General features: G+C 46.7%; 4 protein-coding genes and 2 long non-coding RNA genes across 10 annotated transcripts in view; 2 read left to right on the top strand and 4 right to left on the bottom strand.

The window, feature by feature from the left end:
* LOC127593929 (uncharacterized) overlaps positions 1–19819 on the top strand; it is a 177568-nt gene that overhangs the window by 136831 nt on the left and 20918 nt on the right. The gene's annotated exons all lie outside the window — the stretch shown is intronic.
* Positions 592–6920, bottom strand: tspan11 (tetraspanin 11). Of its 2 annotated transcripts, XM_052055692.1 has the most exons (9): positions 6761–6920; positions 5645–5758; positions 5089–5280; positions 3999–4073; positions 3808–3912; positions 3379–3537; positions 3210–3296; positions 2415–2536; positions 592–1822 (listed from the first exon to the last, which is right to left on the bottom strand). In XM_052055692.1, the coding sequence occupies exons 2-8, from the start codon at positions 5729–5731 to the stop codon at positions 2459–2461; spliced, it is 783 nt and encodes a 260-aa protein (XP_051911652.1). In that variant the 5' UTR covers positions 5732–5758; positions 6761–6920; the 3' UTR covers positions 592–1822; positions 2415–2458. The 2 variants fall into 2 exon arrangements, with proteins under 2 accessions (XP_051911652.1, XP_051911653.1); XM_052055693.1 differs by lacking the exon at positions 2415–2536.
* On the top strand, positions 8363–12601 carry LOC127593924 (protein arginine N-methyltransferase 8-B-like). 2 transcript variants are annotated; one of them, XM_052055691.1, is made up of 10 exons: positions 8363–8747; positions 9319–9540; positions 9983–10138; positions 10206–10269; positions 10386–10528; positions 10609–10696; positions 10765–10880; positions 11374–11461; positions 11759–11880; positions 12509–12601. In XM_052055691.1, exons 1-10 carry the CDS (start codon positions 8679–8681, stop codon positions 12590–12592), a joined length of 1152 nt encoding a protein of 383 aa, XP_051911651.1. In that variant the 5' UTR covers positions 8363–8678; the 3' UTR covers positions 12593–12601. The 2 variants fall into 2 exon arrangements, with proteins under 2 accessions (XP_051911651.1, XP_051911650.1); XM_052055690.1 differs by having other exon boundaries at positions 8367–8747; positions 11311–11461.
* Positions 9567–11727, bottom strand: LOC127593927 (uncharacterized). The gene is made up of 3 exons (XR_007960550.1): positions 10934–11727; positions 10331–10715; positions 9567–10131 (listed from the first exon to the last, which is right to left on the bottom strand). It is a non-coding gene; the product is annotated as an uncharacterized LOC127593927 (long non-coding RNA).
* Positions 12845–18118, bottom strand: cracr2ab (calcium release activated channel regulator 2Ab). Of its 2 annotated transcripts, none has more exons than XM_052055684.1 (17): positions 17694–18118; positions 17512–17623; positions 17170–17350; positions 16939–17085; positions 16601–16691; positions 16438–16533; positions 16189–16376; positions 16017–16088; positions 15891–15939; positions 15730–15812; positions 15040–15589; positions 14842–14977; positions 14072–14153; positions 13745–13859; positions 13583–13684; positions 13425–13501; positions 12845–13143 (listed from the first exon to the last, which is right to left on the bottom strand). In XM_052055684.1, exons 1-17 carry the CDS (start codon positions 17832–17834, stop codon positions 13056–13058), a joined length of 2310 nt encoding a protein of 769 aa, XP_051911644.1. In that variant the 5' UTR covers positions 17835–18118; the 3' UTR covers positions 12845–13055. The 2 variants fall into 2 exon arrangements, with proteins under 2 accessions (XP_051911644.1, XP_051911645.1); XM_052055685.1 differs by having other exon boundaries at positions 15040–15496; positions 17694–18117.
* Positions 18451–19812, bottom strand: ccdc59 (coiled-coil domain containing 59). Its single transcript, XM_052055694.1, has 4 exons — positions 19567–19812; positions 19004–19343; positions 18804–18912; positions 18451–18738 (listed from the first exon to the last, which is right to left on the bottom strand). Exons 1-4 carry the CDS (start codon positions 19709–19711, stop codon positions 18559–18561), a joined length of 774 nt encoding a protein of 257 aa, XP_051911654.1. The 5' UTR covers positions 19712–19812; the 3' UTR covers positions 18451–18558.

The raw sequence follows: 19819 nt of genomic DNA, 5'->3' as shown, positions 1-19819 counted from the left end.
GTTACAGTGTCTTCAACTTTTTCAAATCCAGTAACAGCAGAGTTATCTTTAACTTTTAAGGGCAATATATTTAATCACTTGGAAATGTAATTTATCTTCGTGTTATTTTGGTAATTTAAAACGGGTTTGTTTGCAGACACATTTTTGTAAAAAAGCACCTTACTGAAGATTTATTTGGTTGTTTACGATCACATTTGATGGATCGGCCGGCGATCCAGAGACCCAATTATTTCGATAAACACAATTACGGTCCATTTTCTGTCATATCTTTGATTTCAGGCGCGTGTGAAACAAACCGCAGCTAAAGGAAGGTGTGGGGGGGGGGCTATTAACTTTGTTCGCCCATCTTGCTGACACATGACAAATAACAGACAGTGCAACAGCTTACTCACTTCAAAATCCCCGTGAAGTGTTTACATCACGCTGCGCGGCTTCACGCACGGCTAATCAACTGCGGCCAAACAAACCTTGGACCCTCGGCGCGCACATGTGCGCGTCCAAAAAGTGTTCCCACCAGTGTGCAGCAACGCTTAAGGCGGCGGCGTTTACGGGCGCAGGTGCACGTGGCCAGACTGACACAAGAAAACCGAGTGAGTCATAACGTGTTTAACAAGGTACAGAGACTGACATTTAAGTCCAGGTGCTTGTTCCAAGTTTTGTCAACAAACGTCTTTAAACACTAAAAGATATTGGGAACAATTCTTGGACAACGTCACGAGAGATTGTCGCCGCGAAAAAATGTTGGACATCATCCGGATACTTGTGGGATTTTTTTTTTCCTCCCCCGACTTTAAAACGCTTGACAGCAATGGCGCATTCCGAGGTAGGACGTAGGAACGACGGCGCTGAGGGTGGGGAACGAAAGAATAACAAATGAGTCATATGGTAACAATGAAGAACTAACAATAGGACGCGGGCAAGTCATAACCACGACCCCAGGAACCACATTAGGGCTCAAAGAACTTGAGCACGCAATCGTTTCTTAACATGTGAGCTTTGTCTCCCTCTAGCGGCTCAAACAACACATCGCAACGGAATTTTGGTTCTGCAGCGACGTTCACTTCGTATTTAATATTTCTGGAATAGTACAGAGGATATTTGGAGCAAGTGAATCCCATTCGTTAGCACCTGTCATGTTTCGTTTTAAACACTTGAAGCCCACCTTATAAAAAAAAAACAACAACAAAAAAAAAAACGGCTTGTAAAATCACGAGACTCCTCATTAGGTACACTGGCATGAAAATGGACAGCAGTGACACAGAGTGACAAGAATCCATTTTGATTGACATTGTCAGATGGATTAATGGGTGTCGTTTGGACCGCAATACAGTCGGAGATGCTTCTCATACTGTGGCTACTTTTTAATACAAAAGTGTACCTAACGTGGCCAGCGAGAGTAAAATACTTGGAATTCAAGGCGTTAAGGCTACTCTGGAGTCTTCCAGATACGCATGCTCCATCACATTCAAAGCAAACCGTTTGGTTATGTTATCAGGCACAACATTAAGAATCCGCTTTTTGGTATATTTCAGGCACACTCAGAATTCACAAGCACAAACACTGGCGGACAAGACGGATCGCCACTGAGGCGGTTGAATGGAGCCCCCTTAAGTCGGTCTCGTAGTAAAGCTTAAAGGCAAGACGGGGCTCCCCGAGGCCTCCGCTGTTCAGCACAAACGAAAGGACACGAGGGACCAGACAAGAAATTAAAAAAAAAAGAAGAAGAAAAAGAAGGAGAAGGAGAAGGAGGAGCCTGGTGACATCAGTAAGGCTCCATCTTGATCCTCCTGTACAAGCAGCAGGTGAGCACCATCCCACAGATCTGAAAACAGGAAGCGTCGGGTCAAAGGCGGACGACGAGGAAGACGAGCCGGGAAAAGAATGCGTTAGCGCTCAAGCGGCCACTGAAGCCACGGAGATGCGGGTTGGGGTTTGCACCCGGAAGACATGAGTAAGGATGCAGAATGGAAAAGCCGTCAAAGAATGATTGGCGTGAGACCACAGAAAGAAGCAAAAAAAAAGGAAGCGCTATTGACTGACAGACTTGACAAAACGCCCGGCGGGCGCGACAAAGCGCGGAAGATGACAAGCGTGACAGCGCCCATGCAAGGAAAATCACATCCAACCTACCGGGAAGCCATGACCATTCCAACTATCCAGCTCGTCACTAGCACGAGGCTAAATTCTGTGCTGCCAATTTGGTTCGCAACAGACTGCAAATGGGCTGCGAACTACGTGGGACATCACGGCTACTTTAAAACACAAACGCAGTACCCACAAGGTTGCCTCAAATCCATCCAGGGGCTCCAAAAGTAAAACAAGATGGATGGCGACTGTGAATACATTGAAAGCGGCTAGTTGCATTCGTCACATGACACGCACGTGCAAAATGTCATCCACACTTGTGCTCAGACCTGCACAAAGAACACGGGAGCCAAAAGTGCGGCGCTAACGACAATCACAAGGTAGCCAAGTCCTCCTCCTCTTCTTTATAGAGAAGATAGATAAAGTAGGCGGTCAAAATTGCTCCGGCCAGCTACGCACAAATACACACACACACACACACACACATACGGGTTAGTTTTGTGTGACACACGAAACTAACGACAAAATCTATTTGGAAAACTACAACTATGGGAGGGGTGGGGGGTGTTAAAGCTGGATTCATGTGTTCAACGTAAGCGTGCGAATCAATATTAGGACAGAGAAATTCTGGAAGGCAGGTAAGACTTTGGCATGTATATACACGACAACATGCAATTCGTTTCAGAATAAGATATGATTGGCCGAAACAAGTTCACAATTTGACATCAGACTTACCTTAGTTGCAGCATTATTTATTCACAAATTTTATTTCGTGGTGGTAGATACAAGTGATATAAAAAATAATAATAATTTTAAAAGTGCAGGTTGTTGCTTAGGCTCAGGTTTCTCCAAAAGTCATGACAAATCAATTGAATGGGACAAATCAATTGATTGGACAATATCCCAATTGATTTACCTTATTCTCCGCACGCTAAGGCGCTTCGGAGTAGAAGGCGCACCTTCAAAGAATGTCCCGTTTTAAAATGGTTTTCCTATTTTGGGCGCGGCGCATTCAAAGTTGACTCGTTTTAGCTAGCTATTGATTGCAAATTGGTGACTTTTGTTTTTATTGACTCTCTCAAACGTGGATTTGAACGATGTCAAAAGGTTTTTCCTCCACCTACCTGCAGACAGGCCACCCCGATGCCCACGGCCCCGATGACCAACAGGTGGTCGGCCAGAAACTGCTCCAGCTTGGTGATGCAGCCTCCCTGCAGACGGTGACGAGATGCTAAGTGTGACGCTCGCTGCGGGTGTCAGACAGGATTCGGGGGGGGGGGGGGGGTCGCTCACCTCCACCTTGTAGATGTTGGACGGGTGGTCGCGGACGCCGCAATCCGGCGTGACCGACTTGCAGCAGCTGTCGGGCACCAGTCGGCCGTCGGCGCGCGTGGACGCGATGTACACGCTGGTCGTCCAGTCTTGGTAGCTGTCGCTGCCGCAGCACTTGAACTGGGGGGGGGGACAAAATTTGACAAATGTAATGTTTTTTTTGTTTTGTTTTTTTTGCTTTGATACAACGGAAACAGTGCTCCACCCACAGCAGGAATATCTGTTGTTCTTTGCCGAGGATCAAGAATATATGTCTGAGAGTATTATACATATTTAAACAATATAGTGTGCGTATATTTAGTGACACAAATGGGTTAGTATTACTGTGTTCCCGTCGATAAATTAAAAGTTTTCCCTTTTTTTTGTGCTCTTGGAAGAAACTCAACGTACGTCCTGTTGTAGTTTGTCCACCGCTAAGGTGATGGCCTCCTTCCCCGGTTGGGCGTAGTTGTCAGTCATGGTCTGCTTGAGATGCTCCTTCAGTTCCTCGCTCAGCTAGAAAGAAACACCAGAATGCTTGACAAAAGCGTATTTTTGTATTTTTAAATATATATATATTTTTTTAAATACTGCCACGTTACCTTTTGGTAATAAACGTAAGCCAGAACTCCAGCCACGAGCTCAATGAGGAAAATCAACAGCAGGCAGAAGAAATACTGTGAGAAAGGTGGTGGTCGGGGCGGGGGTGGGGGGGGGGGGTGACAAATGCAAATGTTGAGTTCCCGGTAGGGAAGTGACTTGACAACATTAGTCCATTAAAAACTTCCAGCGGCTTGTCAAGACGAGTGGCATCCGTGTCTCTCGTCCGTGTCGCCGCGCGGCGCAAGGCATCCGGGAAGACGTTTTTGACAGGCGGGGCGGAATGCGATTTCCTCCCGGGGATCCCCATTACTCGTCGTGATGAGATTGAAAAAAATAATAATCATAATCATACAAATCATCCACCCCGGCGCAAAGAAAGCATTATTTCAAAACTAAATTAATGATCCGAGGCTGGGAGGCGCTCAATGCAAACAAACGCTAATGACTCTAATTGCATTGAGTAGAGACTTGGGGGGGTGGGGTGGGGGTGGGGGGTTAATTCCCGGGCGACGTTATGCAAGCTGCAAAAGTGAACAAAAGCGCCCACGCGTTTTCAGACTCGCTCGAAATGAGAGCGTGGGCGGCTCCCCGCCTATCGTAGGTAACGAGATGTTAAAACGCCGACTCAAATAAACAACTGCGGGGAAGGAATTGACACGGCGTGGATGTCACGGAAAACGTCGGCGTGACTTGCAACGCGCGCTCGTCACTTTGTGCTTTAGCGCCCACGCGCGCGAGCTTCGGCTCTGCGCATACAACACACGTAATGACTCGTATCCGTGGCAGATACAAGCCTATAAATAGTTCCGCAGTAGCTAAGGTTTCCCTCTTGCCTGCCTGCGTAAAATAATGAGGACAGCCAGGGCCTTGTCGGAGCCATTTGTCACTTTCTCCGAACGAGTGGCGAGGAGAAAACAGGATATTATGTCACGGCTCGATGAACAATAATTATGGGCCAACCCGTTTACTACTTGTTAACTTTCAGTCACCTCATGGTGGAAACGTCTGCAATAGAACTGGATTAAAATGAAGTTCACGACCGACTAATTGACAACAATAAAGGGGATTTCAATAACTCTTCATACTGACTATGGAGAGGCAGCTCCTCTGCTCGCGGATGACGGCGCAGCAGCCCAGGAAGCCTGCGACCACCACCAGGCCACCGGCCAGGATGAGGATGTAGGCGGCGACGGCGAAGGTGCTGGACGCCAGCAGGCTCAGGAACTCGCTCTTTTCCACCAGCGTCCACACGCCCACGCCCAGGACGGCGGCACCTCCCACCTGAAAGTACAGTTTTACACACAAAGCCGGGCCATCATATGAACTTCCTGATGAACAATAAGAGGGAGGTTTCCATATGTGTTCCTCTGGAGGAAATTCCAGCAGTTTGCTCACATTTTTGGGTGAAAAAAAGACTAATGCGCATCAAACTTTTACGGTATGTTTTCAAGTGACCCGCGAGAGTCTTGAAGTTGCCAAAACCACTCAAGCTCTTGAAGCAATTTATGAGTCATCAGGCGCCAAGTCCATAAACTCCTACGTGACTCTCCCAGCACTTTGATGGGAGCACAAAAGCTTTTTAAATATGAACATCATTAGCGGTGGATCTTTGTGGGCGAATGTATGGGTTGTGAATTACAATTACCCAAAAGAGCGAGTTGAAGACAAACAGCAGGTACTTGAGACACACGGTCAGCCAGTCTTCCTCGCCATCTTTGTAAGCAGACGACATTGTCCCACTTTTTCCTCCAGTTTAGTGCTGTTTAAGGAGATATAAAGAATAGAATCAACATTGTTTCTTTCCAGCCTTTCTCGCTAACATTAAGCTACAAAAATATTATCTATTTACAGTGGGATGAAGCCTCCGTAATATTATCCGCACACCACATTCATTCAATGAATTATTGAGCAGGTCATAAACTCTGAATCACCAACTGCCTCACACAGCTTTCAGTTCTGTAAATAAACGTCCAAGTCCTCTTGTGGGAAGCACTTTAATTGATCTGCCCAACATCCTTCCTTGTAGACACACAATGTAGATGTACTGTCACGTTTTTATACATAAGATAGGATGTTTGTTTAAATTGTCTTCCACACCGAAATAACATAACGGCTCTGCCATAAACTAGCAAACTAAACTCGGCAACATATTTTCTTGAGTGTGCTCATTTTGTTCACTCCACGCTATGAAACGGGTAAATTGTCGTCAGGCACTTTGACGTAAATAACAAAACTAATAAATAAAAATTAAAAAACAAAACAAAACTAAATAACAACTAAACTCAGGAAAACTACAACAACAACAAAAATCATAAAAGTATTTTGTCGACGCTATTACATTTTGGCAAACGAAAACGTTGACATTGACATTATTTTACGTTGGCGTACCTGGCGTCGTAGATGCTAATTGGGCGTAACCTGGCAATATACCTTGACAACAGCTCGTATTTTAACGTAAAATACTACGTAGACGTAGGTCACCGTTGACCATACATCAACAAGTCAAGGACTTTAAACGCCGCCATGCGTCAAATCAATCGACCCTAAACTTAAAATAAAACACGTCCCGTTTGTTGGCATTTTAATCATAGGCGTATGTTTTTCCTCCATGTCCGCAGTTTGCTTTAGCAGAGCTCCCAAACGACAACATCCTGACCACCTGCGTCACTGATGCGCAGCACAAAAAAAAGTTGAACGGGGTGAAAAATGGCTGTTCGCTCGACAAAACGACGCTTCGTTGCGTGGGTGACAACATACTCACCGGTTCGACGCAAAGAAGGGAAACTCTCCGTTTTAATTCGAGTTTAAAATCAAATGTGGGCAGCGGAAACCACCGCTGCAATCAAGCGGAGTCGGGCTTGTTGATGACAGGCTGTCCGATGGAGCCTTGTGATGCCTTTGTTGCACCTCGTTTTTTTAGATTTCATCGCTTTTACCGTGCTTTTCAACTAATCTCAGTTGAGTTAGGTAACAAAATATACATGTATCCCATTGTAAAATGATGTGAATAAAGTACTACTATTAATACATACGGTGTTGAGTGGGAAAAAAACCCTTATATTCCCTGGAGGTCTTCCCATTTCCGATAGACATTGAAAGCCTCGTATTATGAACTTGTGGGAAGGGTCAACAGGGGGTGAGAGAAAGAAACAAAGCTGCTTGACAGACTGAATTCCTCTGAACAACACAGCCTCGGCTACAAGGAAACCACAGATACAGCCTGTAGCATTTTCCCGGCAAGGATGCAGCAATATAAGAGAGATAAAAGAGAAGAAAAAGCTCAAAGTTTGAGCATTGCAAAGCAGTGATTTATCCAGATACTGCTATCTGCTTATTTTCCTCATATTCGCTTACTTACCAGGGGAATAGAAATGCAAGCTCATTTGGTTTGCACATTTTGCTGTCATGCCTTGAGGCCTACTAGTGTGAAAAAAATAGAAGGACCTCCGAAAAAAAGCGTCATTAAAATTCACAATACAGCGGCCAGGTTTTGACATCTGTTTGTTTGGACGTGAGTCTGTCTTGCCTGTGAGACATCTGGGTGGGGGGTAAACGTAATGAATGAGTAGCCAAAAAGAACATGATGAAAAATTGCTCAGGGAGATCAGCCGTGAAATATGGCTTTGTTTTGTCAGCTCTCTTTTTGAGACGCGAGGAACACCTGCCTCATGTTAGTTATTATGTAGACATGAATTATCCAACACATACTTGCACACTCGAATGCTTAAAACCGACATATTATTATTACGTAAGCAATAAGATGCTCATTATTTTCTTATTATATAATGTCCATTCAAGTACAGTACCGTCTACAATGGTGAGCATGTTAACATACATTAACTGTGTTTCTTAAAGGACCTCTCACTGTGTGCATCATATCAGGTTACATTTTGTTTTGTTGCAGTGTAATAATTTAGTAGTATTTCTTACATTTCACTGAAAAACCCCCCACTTTAAACATATGTACATGTAATTTAAATCTAAGGAATTACTCTAGTGTAATTAATGTATTTTTTAATTTCTATTTCAAGTGTATTTATTTATTCATCATTAATTTAAAAGTATTAAGGACTTCCGGTTTCCATAAAATGAATCCAAAAATAATTTCATTTGAATATATTTAATTGTAATGTAAATGAAAGAATCAATATTAATTCGGTGATGTTTGTGTGTTTTTATGTTAAATTGACATTTAAATATATTTTTTTAAACGTTTTTTTTAATTGTGGCTCCGTCGGTTTGTACTGCAGGTGTACCTAATGAGGTGGCCGGCGGCTGTGGATTTTTGCAGAATTTGTATTTTTCCCGAAGATTTGAACGCCTCTCAGCTTCAAAAGAGTGAGTGAGTGAGAGAGAGAGAAAGAAATTGAGAAAGAGAGAGAGAGTTAATGCATGTGCAAACTTCGTGGCAGCCTCCACTCCACCGTCACTCACGCGAATACACGCGTAGATTTGAAAATGCGGGCGTGCGCAAGGTGGAATGGCTCGAACCCGGAACCTCCTGCAGCAGGGGTACAAGTGCACCGAGTGACAAAAATGGATTAACGCATCTTCCGTGCAACTTTTCATTCATTTATTTATTTTAAGTCTCGTTGGGAAGTGCGTGACATTTCCACGCAAATCCAAGCGAGTATCCGGTCGGGACAAACAAATCTCGTGCGCAAGTCTCGCCGGCTCTCATGGGACTCGGTCACTCGTCGCGTTGTTTGCTGCTTCGGCGGAAGATGGCGGAGGCGGACGGCTGCGAGGTAAGTGCAGGGCGGTGGGTGGCTTGGGGGTGGTCCCGCTCTTACGGCCACGATACGCTACCATAATGCTTTAATAACTCCTCGTGATATAACGGACGGTCAATGATACACTTTGAGCGTCAATGGACTTCACGAGAAGGTGAAAATGTCGCGGGAGAAAGCCCGCGAATTCGCTGTCCTTGGTGCTTAAAAAAAATATCAACCTCCTGTTCATTTTATTTGGCACACCGACTCATCCAATCAATCGTATCTGATCGGGACTAGATTAATTAAAGCGCATCTGTCCCCAACAGGGGGGGGTAAGCAGTCCGAGAGGAGAGGGGTTCCTAATGGTTTGTCCATTCTCGTCAATGGGGGTGGACAAAATATTAGGAACACCGGTCAGCAAAAGTAACTTTGCGGATTGTTTGTTATATTTTACATAATTTATACGTGTAGCATTTTATGTTTTTGCATTAGGGAAAAAAAATCATATTTATACGCGTATATATATATATATATATATATATATATATTTTTTTTTGAGTATGTAGAATCTTAAAAAATATCTATTTTCTGCCGCAATCTCCAGCGGCACCAAGTCGTCACCTCCCACTTCTCCCAATCGTCCCAGCCGCCCCGCGCGGCCAAACCAGTGCCTACCGCCCACCACCAGCGCCAACACGCGCCCCGCGGCGCCGCCCCGCAGGGCGCCTGTCCCGCTCGAGGCAAGGGCGCTAAATTCATCAGCCCCGAGGAGATGACGTCGCGGGACTACTACTTTGACTCCTATGCACACTTTGGCATCCATGAGGTACAGAATTTTCAAAATAAAAGCGCATACTCGGGTCCAGTTCTAGCCAGGACAGGTCCTCTTCTCCGTGAACAAATGAGAGACATCTTTTCCATTAGCAACCTCATTAAAAAGAAGCTAATTTGAACGCGCTATTTCAGGAATGACTTTGCGCGCAGAAAGGTGACAAGAGTGGAGAAATTTGGGGGACATTTTACACCCGTGAGATTCCAAATTTAGTAGATAAGTGGGCCTTTGCTCTCGCACAAAATAAAGAGAGCAGCAGAAAAAAGGAAGTCAGCTATCGGGTGGCTCCCGAGGGTGTGTGTGTGTGGGGGGGGGGGGGCTTGTGATACGCTTGGGTCTATTTTGAGACGTCGCCGCGCAGACTTTTGGCCTGCGTTCGCTCATTGTGCTGAAGGAAAGCTTGCACCCCCCCCCCACCCCCGCCCTGCCCCGCCAGGAGATGCTGAAGGACGAAGTGCGCACGCTCACCTACCGCAACGCCATGTATCACAACAAGCACGTGTTCAAGGACAAGGTGGTGCTGGACGTCGGGAGCGGCACGGGAATCCTGTCCATGTTCGCCGCCAACGCCGGGGCCAAACACGTCTACGGGGTGAGGAGGAAAAAAATTTATCATGAGACGTTGACGTATTCATCGTATACGTATTTGGCGCCCGCAGATCGAGTGCTCCAGCATTTCCGAGTATTCCCAGAAGATCATCGAGTCCAACCATCTGCACAATGGTAAACGCGCAGCTCCCCCAAAAAATAAAATAAAATAATCGGCATATTTTGCCCCCCTGACCTCGCATCCAATCGGTTGGCGTTCCTCATGACGTCCATCGCGCATCCGCTTGCAGTCATCACCATCTTCCAGGGCAAGGTGGAGGAGGTGGAGCTCCCCGTGGACAAGGTGGACATCATCATCTCCGAGTGGATGGGTTACTGCCTCTTCTACGAATCCATGCTCAACACCGTCATCTTCGCCCGGGACAAGTGGCTGGTACGGTACGCTGGAGGAACGGGGGCGGGGCTTAGCGGTTAACCAATCAACTCCGCTTGACCGCCTTTTCCCACGCGCAGAAACCGGGAGGCCTGATGTTCCCCGACCGAGCGTCCCTCTACGTGGTGGCCATCGAAGACCGGCAGTACAAGGACTTCAAGATCCACTGTGAGTCCATTTGGGTTTGCTTTTCAACACACAACCGTTACTGACTATAAGTGTGTGTGTGTGTGTAGGGTGGGAAAACGTATACGGCTTCGACATGAGCTGCATTCGGAACGTGGCCATCAAAGAGCCGCTGGTGGACGTGGTGGACCCCAAGCAGGTGGTCACCAGCGCCTGCCTGCTGAAGGTCAGCGGCACATTTTTGCCTCAGATCGGCGTGGGTGGCGTGTGTGTGTGTACCTAATGAAGTGGCCGGCGAGGGGACCTACTGTATTTTCCCCGCAGCCGCCGTTGAGTGGCTTCCGCGTGACGCCGCCAGCGAACGCCCGGCAACGCGCCCACGCGCGTGGAGTGTGAGAGGTGGCTCGCGAGGAGTGATTCAACCTGCGGACACACACACACACACACACACACACACAGAGTGAATAATAATCACACAAGATAAACATATATGTGATTGTGTGTGTATGTGTGTGTGTGTGTGTGGGAGTGTGAACTTCACATGCCGCAAAGAAATGAGCGAAAAGATGACTTGTTTTTGTTGCTCCTCCACCACCTCCACTCACACGCCTACAACGATACACACACACACACATATTACATACACACACTTACAGGAAGTGGACGTCTACACAGTGAAGCCGGACGACCTGACCTTCACGTCGGCGTTCTGCCTGCAGGTGCAGCGCAACGACTACGTGCACGCGCTGGTCACCTACTTCAGCGTCGAGTTCAGCAAGTGTCACAAGAAGACGGGTTTCTCCACCGGTGAGGCCTGATTTTTTTAATTTTTTCGTTTATCAGAAGTAGTTACTTTTCTGTTCTGTTTACGGTATATATTTACATCGCTAATGTTGTGGAGTCGCCGCGCCGTTTATTTTTTGGCAACATGGCGTGCGGGAAGCCCACAGTATTATGTAATCGTATATTGCATAATGGCGTGCCGAGGAGGTTCTATGTTTGGTGTATGCTGCCCCCCCCCCCCCCCCCCCCGAGGCTGAGACATGTCCACGGCATCTGGAGCCATTCCCTTCACCTCAAATTTTTCCCTCCTCCTCTCCGCAGCGCCGGATGCGGGCAGCACACACTGGAAGCAGACAGTCTTCTACTTGGAGGACTACCTGACGGTGAAAAAAGGCGAGGAGATATTCGGCAGCATCGCCGTCAGGCCTAACGAGAAGAATGTGGTAAGGATGGGTCAGATTGACCCATTTGCAACTGTACCTATCCTATATTTGTTGATTTTTTTTTTTTTTTATGGTATACTAACCCGCTGGTTCTTTTGCATCTCAGGAAAGCAATAATGTCCCCTGGTCAATTTGACCCATGACCTGTTGTTTACATATCAATTTCTTATCATTTCAAAAAATATGTATGTTGAGACTGTTTATTAAGTTGCGACTTTTGCTACTCACTCTACGGTGTATTTTCAAAATGGTTCAATTGGACCCACGATATAATAGAAGCATTAAATATATTGACCTAGTAGGGGCTAAAAAGGAGGAGCAAAGATGACTTATTAAGATGCTGCGGGTCAGACTGACCCATTGCAAGCTCCAGAACAAAAAAAAAAAAGAGTAGCATAAAAACAAGTTTTTATTTTCATGGTGTAGCAACACTCTTGTTGTATTACTTTCTTAGGGTCAGGTGTTATCATCTTGGGTCAATTTGACCCATTATCTGAGAAGTGGCAGAAAAAAAATATTGGTGAAGCCTTTAGATTTAGATTTTTTTTTTAACTTTAAAAAGGGGTCAGTGACAAGGCGCTACCGCGATTGTCGCTTCCTTATTGCTTTTTTGACTCTTTAACTGCAGCGCGACCTGGAGTTCACTCTGGAGCTCGACTTTAAAGGCCAGCTATGCGACGCCGCCATCTCCCACGACTACAAGATGCGTTAAGGCACCCCACAGGATGCAATCCCAGCCTGCCTCAGTGATGTCATCAATAACAGCAATAACACCGACATTGACAGACACGCTGAAGAATGTAACCACCGTCATGGGCCCTCCTGTTCTTGCCGTGGGTCAGATTGACCCATTTTAACCGTATTGCTTAGCACGAAGGAGGCCTGGAAACGCACTCCTGGTCATGTCAATGGAGAAGAAAGCGAAATCAAATTAAAAAGCTGAAAGGAAGTTTCCAGGTTGTCATTTGAAACGCAATTGCAAATATTTTATTCATCCGGAATATGTGATTGCATTACAAATAATGTCAGATCAAGAAAATGCGACAAGCGTGATTTTTTTCCCCCCCAGAGCGGACGACGTTCTAACAATATCGAGTCATGGCGATAACACGGATCATATTGTGAGCGTCCTCGCCGAAGGTTAAATACAAAAGAGGACCTCCACCAAGGCATGTTCACTTGCAGCAGGCCTTTTTCTTCAAGGGCTGAGCGCTGAGGTTGACGGTGGTGTCTCTCACCCGGTCCTCCTGCTCCATCAACACCCTGAGGGGCCAATTTAAACAAGAAACGGCGCATATAAAAAGTCTACACACCCCTGCTCAAATGCCAAGTTTTTGATCAAATTCTCAGAGGGGGTGCGCACTTACACAAACCCTGTTGACATTTCAATTGTGCATTTTGAATCCCCCCCCCCCCCTCATCTTGAAATGAAATGGATTGACCGATTTATAGGTCACGTGAAGGAATGGTAAAGTTTTGAAATGATTTCATTCGTATTGAGGGCATAGCGACACGCTAGGCTAACGTGTGGGACATTATCCTACCGGGCCAGGTGGGTCAGGGATTCGGTCACGTTCTTTCCCGTGTAGGCGCTGACCTCGTAGAACATCACCTTGCTTTCCTGCGGGGAAAATGCAAGAATGAACATTTTTGGAGACATACGCGAGATTACAAATGCAAAGTCGGGTCGGGTTCTTCATACCTGGGCCAGTTGTTCGGCTTCTTTAAAGGGCACCTGCCTGTCTCCGTCCATGTCCATTTTGTTGCCCAGGACAAGGATTTGGACGCCTTCTCCTGCAGCTTCCTGCAAAAAAAAAAAGTTTAAGTGATGATATAGCAAAAAAAAAAATTTTTGAAGCCAGACCTTGACGTTGACGAGCCAGGGTCGCACGGCCTTGAAGCTCTCCCCCAGCGTGACGTCATACATCACCACCACGCCGTCGGCTTTGCGGAAGAACTGCTTGGTGATGCTGCGGTACCTGCGCCGGCAACACAGTGAACCTCCGTAACCCTCGACGAATAGGACGCGGGGTCCGCTTGCTACTGCGCCGACAATTTCTAAAGCCCCTCCCCCACCCCCTAGCCGCTGATTTATCCGCGCTTTCCGCTGAGCTCGCAAATTCAAGAGGAGGCGTCGGGAGGCGGGGGGGGGTGATGAAACGGGCGCAGCAAATGAATGACGGCCGCTCACCTTTCCTGTCCCGCCGTGTCCCAAAGCTGCATCGCGATCTGCGTATTGTTCAAGGTTAATGTCTTCACGCTGAAGTCGATCCCTGATGAAGAGTCAAGAGTGATGCATTACGCAATGTGAAAAGCCAAATTCAAAAAAATTATAATTTTAATTATATAATTATTTAATTATACATTTAATTTAATTATAATTAATTATAAATATTATATATTATTTTATTAGACAATAAATAGGGTTATATATATATTTTGTTAAATGAAAACCTAATGTGCTTAGAGACAAAAAATGGCTGATTTGGAATCGGGGGGGGGGGGAAATCTAGAAATATTTACTGTATTTCTGATTTTAAAAAGTTTCATAAAAGATTGTTGATTAATATTTACTGAAAATTGATACTGTAAATGTTTTTACACGACTAATGGGAAACTAAGGAAAATATATTTTTTTAAAAAACAAAACATTTTATTTTATTCCATTTAAAAGAAATTGCTCCCACTATGCACGGAGAAATGAAGAAAATGAAAAAATATTGTTTTATTTTATGATTTTTCTGACAAAAAGGTTTTCTTATCTTATTTATTAAAAGACCAAGTGCTGGGCGCATGCTCCAGTTTTGGAAAAAAAAAAATAAAAAATAGAAGGATTGGGAAAGATCAAAGTGAAAAAGGAATCTCACCCGACATAATCTTTACAAGCCTTTTCATGTGATTTGCACTCTTTTGCCTTTGCATGATTAAAAAAAAAAGTGTGGGGGGGGGGGGGTCACTGACCCACAGTAGCCGTGGTGGATGGGTGGAAACGCCCCTCACAGAAGGAGCGAAGAAGCGACGTCTTGCCCACGCTGGAGTTGCCCACCAGGACCACCTTAAAAAGACGACTGGGGCCTAACAGGGGCACTTCCGCCACCTTCAAGGAAAGAAAATTCATTCATGTGGAAATCGTTTTCCAAAAGTGGCGAAATCACCCACTTGTTGGGTCTCCTTCCCGACCGGCTGACCCCGCGGCGACATGGGGGTCTTCTTCTTCGCCCGAAAAAAACACCCGCCTTTCTCGGTGAGCGCGCTACGTTCCAAATCGCTCGACGCCACCTCGCCGTCTTCCTCCTCGCTGAGCTGGTGAAGGAGCAACTGCGGACCCCCCTGGAGAAGGTGAGGCAGGTGGTCCTCTTCGATGGAGATGACCCGGCGGAGGGGCCAACCGCCCGGGGGGGAGTCCAGCTCCTCGTCCACGACTTCGGGCTTGGTCTCCGCCCTCTTGGCCCGTTCTCTGGCGGTCCTCCGAAAACTGGCAGACCTGGCGATGGCCTTCTTGCCCTTGGCCCTCGCGTTGTGAGTTTTGGGAGGGGCGGGGCCGGCGTAGCCGTTGCTCAATCCGGCGCTCTTCTTCAGCGAATTGAAGGCGGCGGCGGCGGCCGCGTCGTCCTCACTAGAGGAGGAGGAAGCAACAAACACGATTTGAAGGTGCTCGAGAGGCAAGGCCTCCAGAGACTGGTAGGAGCCATCCAGCACCGGAGGAGATCTTTGGAAACGGGAGAAACAGAGGATGTCCTCAAATGTTAAGAGTGAATTATGTTACACAAAAAATAATAATAATAAGGCAGATATCCTCTGTTTTTCCTTTTTTTTAATGACATCATCATGATGGAGGGGAGGAGTCACCTTTTGACAAGATGGCTGCTGTCGTCAAACATGTTGGCCAGGGCGACTCGCTGCTTCTGCTTCTTCCTCAGGGATGTTCTTGGCTAATTTTTTTTTGTAAATAAAACATGGAATTCCAAACGTTTTTAGTTTCTTAATTCTAATAATAAAATCACACTCACCACACCAGAGCAGATGTCCCGCTCGTCCTTTAGATGTTTGTTCATCTCCCTGGAAGAGAAAAAAAAAAGACATTAGGATCAAGTGTAAAATGATTAAAAACGAACAAAAGCGTCGTGTTGAGCAACCTGAGGAGGTCCAGCTGCTTCATAAGGCTTTGCTTCTCTCTTTGCAGTCCTTCCGTCACTCTGTACATTTCCCTGGAAAAAAAAACAAAAAAACAAAACAAGATTTCAAATGTATTTGCCGTTATTATAACTCATTCAGTTTTTTTTTTTTTTTTGCCGTCTGAGCACCCACATCTCCTTCTCGCGGTGGAGGCGCGCCGCCTGCTCCTGCAGCATGGCCAGCTGGTCCTGGGCCACCAGCAGCTCCTGGCTGGTGCTCTCCAGCGCCCGCGCCAGCTCATCGTTGGTCACTTTCAGCTTGACGTTCTCCACGTGGCTCTCCTGCTTCTCGCTGCTCAGCTCGCGGCACTCCAGCTCCAACTAGTGGCCAAATCAAGAATTTTTTTTCCCCTAAAAAAATCTGAACCCATGTGAACCTTACCCTCTTCTGTTTCTGGAAGAGCAACTCCAGCTCCTTCTCCTTGGAGGACAGCTGGTCCTCCAGGTCCTGGCTTCTCGACTGAAGCCGCTCCGAGTCCTGCGGGCCCCCGGCCCCCGAAGTCAAAGTTGACAAGGGAGCGCTTGCGTTTGTCAATGGGAGCTACCTTCAGCAGCAGCCTGTCCTTCTCCGTCTTGATCTGCGCTTCCATCTCCTCGTACAGGTGGCGGATCTCGTCGTGGTGCGTCGCCGCCTTCCTGCGGGGGGGGGGGGGGGGTAGAATTCCTCAACAGCTGAAATCATCTCTCCGGCCACTGTGTGTGTGTGTGTGTGTGTGTGTGTTCCCGCAGCCCCGAGGCGGAGATTAGCGGTCATTTGACACGGATGAAGTCTGATTATGGAAACTGTTCGGTGTGGAACACGAAGGAGAACGCATTCCGTATAATTGAAACCCAAATCCAAACGTAAGCCCTCGTCAAGAAATATTTCCTTGCGTCCTCTGACCTCTGGAGGGCGCTCTCCATGTCCTTCTTCTCCCGGCGGGCCTCCTTGATCTGATGGGTGACCCTGGCCAGGAACTCCTCAAAGTTAGATAGCAGGTGTGGCTCGTCCCGCCTTAGCTGCGCCCACAGGCTGCGCACCTCGTCCGGGCTGGGGCAGTTCAAAACAAGCGCCGGATAAGTTATTTTCAGACGCGGAATCGGATCACGCGGGGTTTTCAGCGATGCTCCTCACTCTTCAAAAACATTACTGGCTCCCAAGCTGTCCAGCAGCATAGAGAAGTGTCCCTCTTCCTCGTCCTCGCCGCCGGACAGCTTGGCTTCCCATTGGCTCTGGTAGAAGGTCTCTTTGGCCCGGAAACCCGGATCGCGCGTGAGGACTGGCTCGGAGATTCTCCGGCCGTGGAGGAACTGACCTTTGAGAAACCCGGATGGAGTTACAGAAAATAAAGTTATCAACTGTATTACCAAAGTGTACCACTAGAGAGCACTGTGAACGGGTTTAATTATTATTATTTTTTTTTTTAAAGGAAACATCTCCTCTGGTCATCCGGATTGAAATGATTCTCAAACGTACTGAATCCCGAAGAGAAGGCCTCCAGCGTGAGATAACCGGCGCGCTCCGTATCCAGAGAGTCAAAGACGTCCTCCAGCTCTTCGGCCGACAGCGGCAGCTCCCTGTGGAGCCTCTGACATCACCACACCACAACCTCAGACGAGTTTTCTTTGACACATCCGACTCCCCTCGCCGACTCTCACCCTCATGTCGGTGCGCGTGATGAAGCCCCGGCCCTCCATGTCGCACGTCTGGAAGAACTCCTTGGTCTTATCCAGCAGGGCGATGTGACCCCAACCCGAGCCGCGGCCACCGGGCCTCCTGCTCTCCTCCTCGTGTTCCATCGTCGATTGGATCCGGCGAGCCTTCAGCGAGCGAAACCTTGGCGCGGCATGTAGGTCAACGCGGAATCAAGATCCGTGGGGTGGCGTTAAGTGCGCTGAGCCCTTTTGGGTTGTCATGACAACAAAGGGAAAAACAGTTCCTTTCAAAAGTGCATGCTTCGTCAAACACAATCCCAGAGTTTTTGTCCACGCACAAGATTTGAAAAGGTCAACTCGGCACTTTTTTAACAAATTAACTTTTGAGTACAGACGATCGAAAAAATTTCACATCTTTTTCGAATAAGCCGCTAAGCCCCCCCCCCCCCCCCGAGAGCGTGAAGGCTTATCTTCATACCTAGAATGCCTGCAAAACTCATATGACCAAATTTGGTCGTGAAAGACAACTTTTGACGAACCAAATGAACATTTCGATAACTTCTTACCGTGAATGACGCAGCCGAAGAGAGGAACAAAAGTCTGAAAGTTACCTCGTCATCCAGCGACCACGTGATGTCATGAGGATGCAGACCCGAGGCCCCCCACCCACCCCCAGCGTAAGGTCTTGTGCGCAACGTGCTCTTGTTGCCACGACAACAACCTCAAATGGAATTGCTTTTCATTCATGACAACAAGGCGCTGTATTTTCACATTTATTACACAAGAGGACATTGTCGCCTTATCTTACAATGCCATCTTGTGGTAAAACCACACAAGATTCACCTTCTGGCCCAAATCATGCGCATGTTCATTTTTTGGGAGTCGCTTCTGAGATTTTCTGGATCTTCTGAAGCAAGTAGTCCATTTGAAGATTGAGATTGGGCTGCCCCTTCTTGGTCTTTTTGCAAAGCATCTGATACATCTCCATCTTTTTCTCTTTGTACTTTCGAATGGACTCCTCACGCTGCTGCTTGCGCTTCAGGAACTCCTGGAAAGCAAAGTTTGAAATTGAAGCATCGAAACGGAAAGTCCACCAATGCTTAAGATAATGACCTCTTTCTTTTTCCGCTGCGTTTCTCGAACTCGCTCGCACTCCTCCAGGGACCTTTGGTAGGACGTCTTCTTGTCCAGCTTTTTCTTCATGCGGTTGCTTAGTGGCAGGCTAAAAGAGAATATCAATGAAAGGAGTCACCCCGACACATTGGCAATTGAAAAATACACTTGGCGTGAGTTTTCGATTATTTAATCTATACCTTTCTGATACCGATGTTGATTGTTCTGTATTTTCAGCCTCGGAGGGACCTGCATCTTTTGGTTCAGAAACAGCCTTCTCCTCCATCTCGGCCTCATTTGGTTTCTCCTGGCCTTGTCCTTTCTTTCTCAATTTGACCCGGTTCACTCTGTTTGTCCACACCTCCTTCCTCAGCTTCTCCGCCTCGGCCATATACAAATGTTTGAGGTGTTCTGGGTACTCGTCGCGGTACAGCAACGATGTTGAGGACGTCTGTTTGTTTGTTTTCTTCTTCTCCTTTCGCAAAATCTTGTTGTACTCATGCTTCACTTTTTCTTTGCGCTCAAACGCAAAACCTTGACCTGGAACATGGAGACAAAAGTGTGTTAGGTGTCAGATCGTGGTGGTTGCCCCCAAGTTAGTATAAATATTGTGGACATTTTTGTCACCATGCTTCAAATGACTAATTTTATGTTGAAACTCTGAAAACACCGTGCAATAGATTACCAAGAAAAATATAAACATGGAAGATAGCACAGACATACAACAGAAAAACAAGCAATACAACTTGAAGCCTTAACTTACCTTCTTTAATACTTCCTTGGAAAACTTTGTTTACTGGAACCCATTTCTTCTTTTTAACGACGGCATTTTGCTTTTGGGGCTTCTTCCAGTTCCCTTCTTTCTGTGGAAGGTTACCTGGCTTCCATTTGGCATGTGTCGGTGCCATTTAAACTTCGGTCTGCCCCTAGGATGGCGAAATGTTTACATGTGTTCCGAATGCGTGTCCCACTTCTGAGTCGTAGTCGCGGGATGATGACGTTACGTAACAGACAAG

Source organism: Hippocampus zosterae, chromosome 21 (genome assembly GCF_025434085.1).
Source record: "Hippocampus zosterae strain Florida chromosome 21, ASM2543408v3, whole genome shotgun sequence".
NCBI lineage: Eukaryota > Metazoa > Chordata > Actinopteri > Syngnathiformes > Syngnathidae > Hippocampus > Hippocampus zosterae.
Note: the sequence above shows the minus strand (reverse complement) of the source record. Positions and strands in the feature narration are given on the sequence as shown.

What these genes read in the sequence shown, in the direction of transcription:
- tspan11 (XM_052055692.1), bottom strand. Translation starts at nt 5,731, where the DNA reads ATGTCGTCTGCTTACAAAGATGGCGAGGAAGACTGGCTGACCGTGTGT. An exon ending in TGGACAAACTACAACAGGAC is followed by an intron (nt 3,538 to 3,807) that starts GTACGTTGAGTT and finishes CCCCCCCCCCAG; the next exon opens with TTCAAGTGCTGCGGCAGCGA. An exon ending in CCAACATCTACAAGGTGGAG is followed by an intron (nt 3,297 to 3,378) that starts GTGAGCGACCCC and finishes CACCGTCTGCAG; the next exon opens with GGAGGCTGCATCACCAAGCT.
- LOC127593924 (XM_052055690.1), top strand. Translation starts at nt 8,679, where the DNA reads ATGGGACTCGGTCACTCGTCGCGTTGTTTGCTGCTTCGGCGGAAGATG. An exon ending in TCGCCCGGGACAAGTGGCTG is followed by an intron (nt 10,529 to 10,608) that starts GTACGGTACGCT and finishes TCCCACGCGCAG; the next exon opens with AAACCGGGAGGCCTGATGTT. An exon ending in CAAGGACTTCAAGATCCACT is followed by an intron (nt 10,697 to 10,764) that starts GTGAGTCCATTT and finishes GTGTGTGTGTAG; the next exon opens with GGTGGGAAAACGTATACGGC.
- cracr2ab (XM_052055684.1), bottom strand. Translation starts at nt 17,834, where the DNA reads ATGGAACACGAGGAGGAGAGCAGGAGGCCCGGTGGCCGCGGCTCGGGT. An exon ending in AAGCAGCTGGACCTCCTCAG is followed by an intron (nt 15,940 to 16,016) that starts GTTGCTCAACAC and finishes TTTCTCTTCCAG; the next exon opens with GGAGATGAACAAACATCTAA. An exon ending in GACACGGCGGGACAGGAAAG is followed by an intron (nt 13,860 to 14,071) that starts GTGAGCGGCCGT and finishes TTGCCGGCGCAG; the next exon opens with GTACCGCAGCATCACCAAGC.
- ccdc59 (XM_052055694.1), bottom strand. Translation starts at nt 19,711, where the DNA reads ATGGCACCGACACATGCCAAATGGAAGCCAGGTAACCTTCCACAGAAA. An exon ending in CCAAGGAAGTATTAAAGAAG is followed by an intron (nt 19,344 to 19,566) that starts GTAAGTTAAGGC and finishes TCCATGTTCCAG; the next exon opens with GTCAAGGTTTTGCGTTTGAG. An exon ending in CGCAGCGGAAAAAGAAAGAG is followed by an intron (nt 18,739 to 18,803) that starts GTCATTATCTTA and finishes TTTGCTTTCCAG; the next exon opens with GAGTTCCTGAAGCGCAAGCA.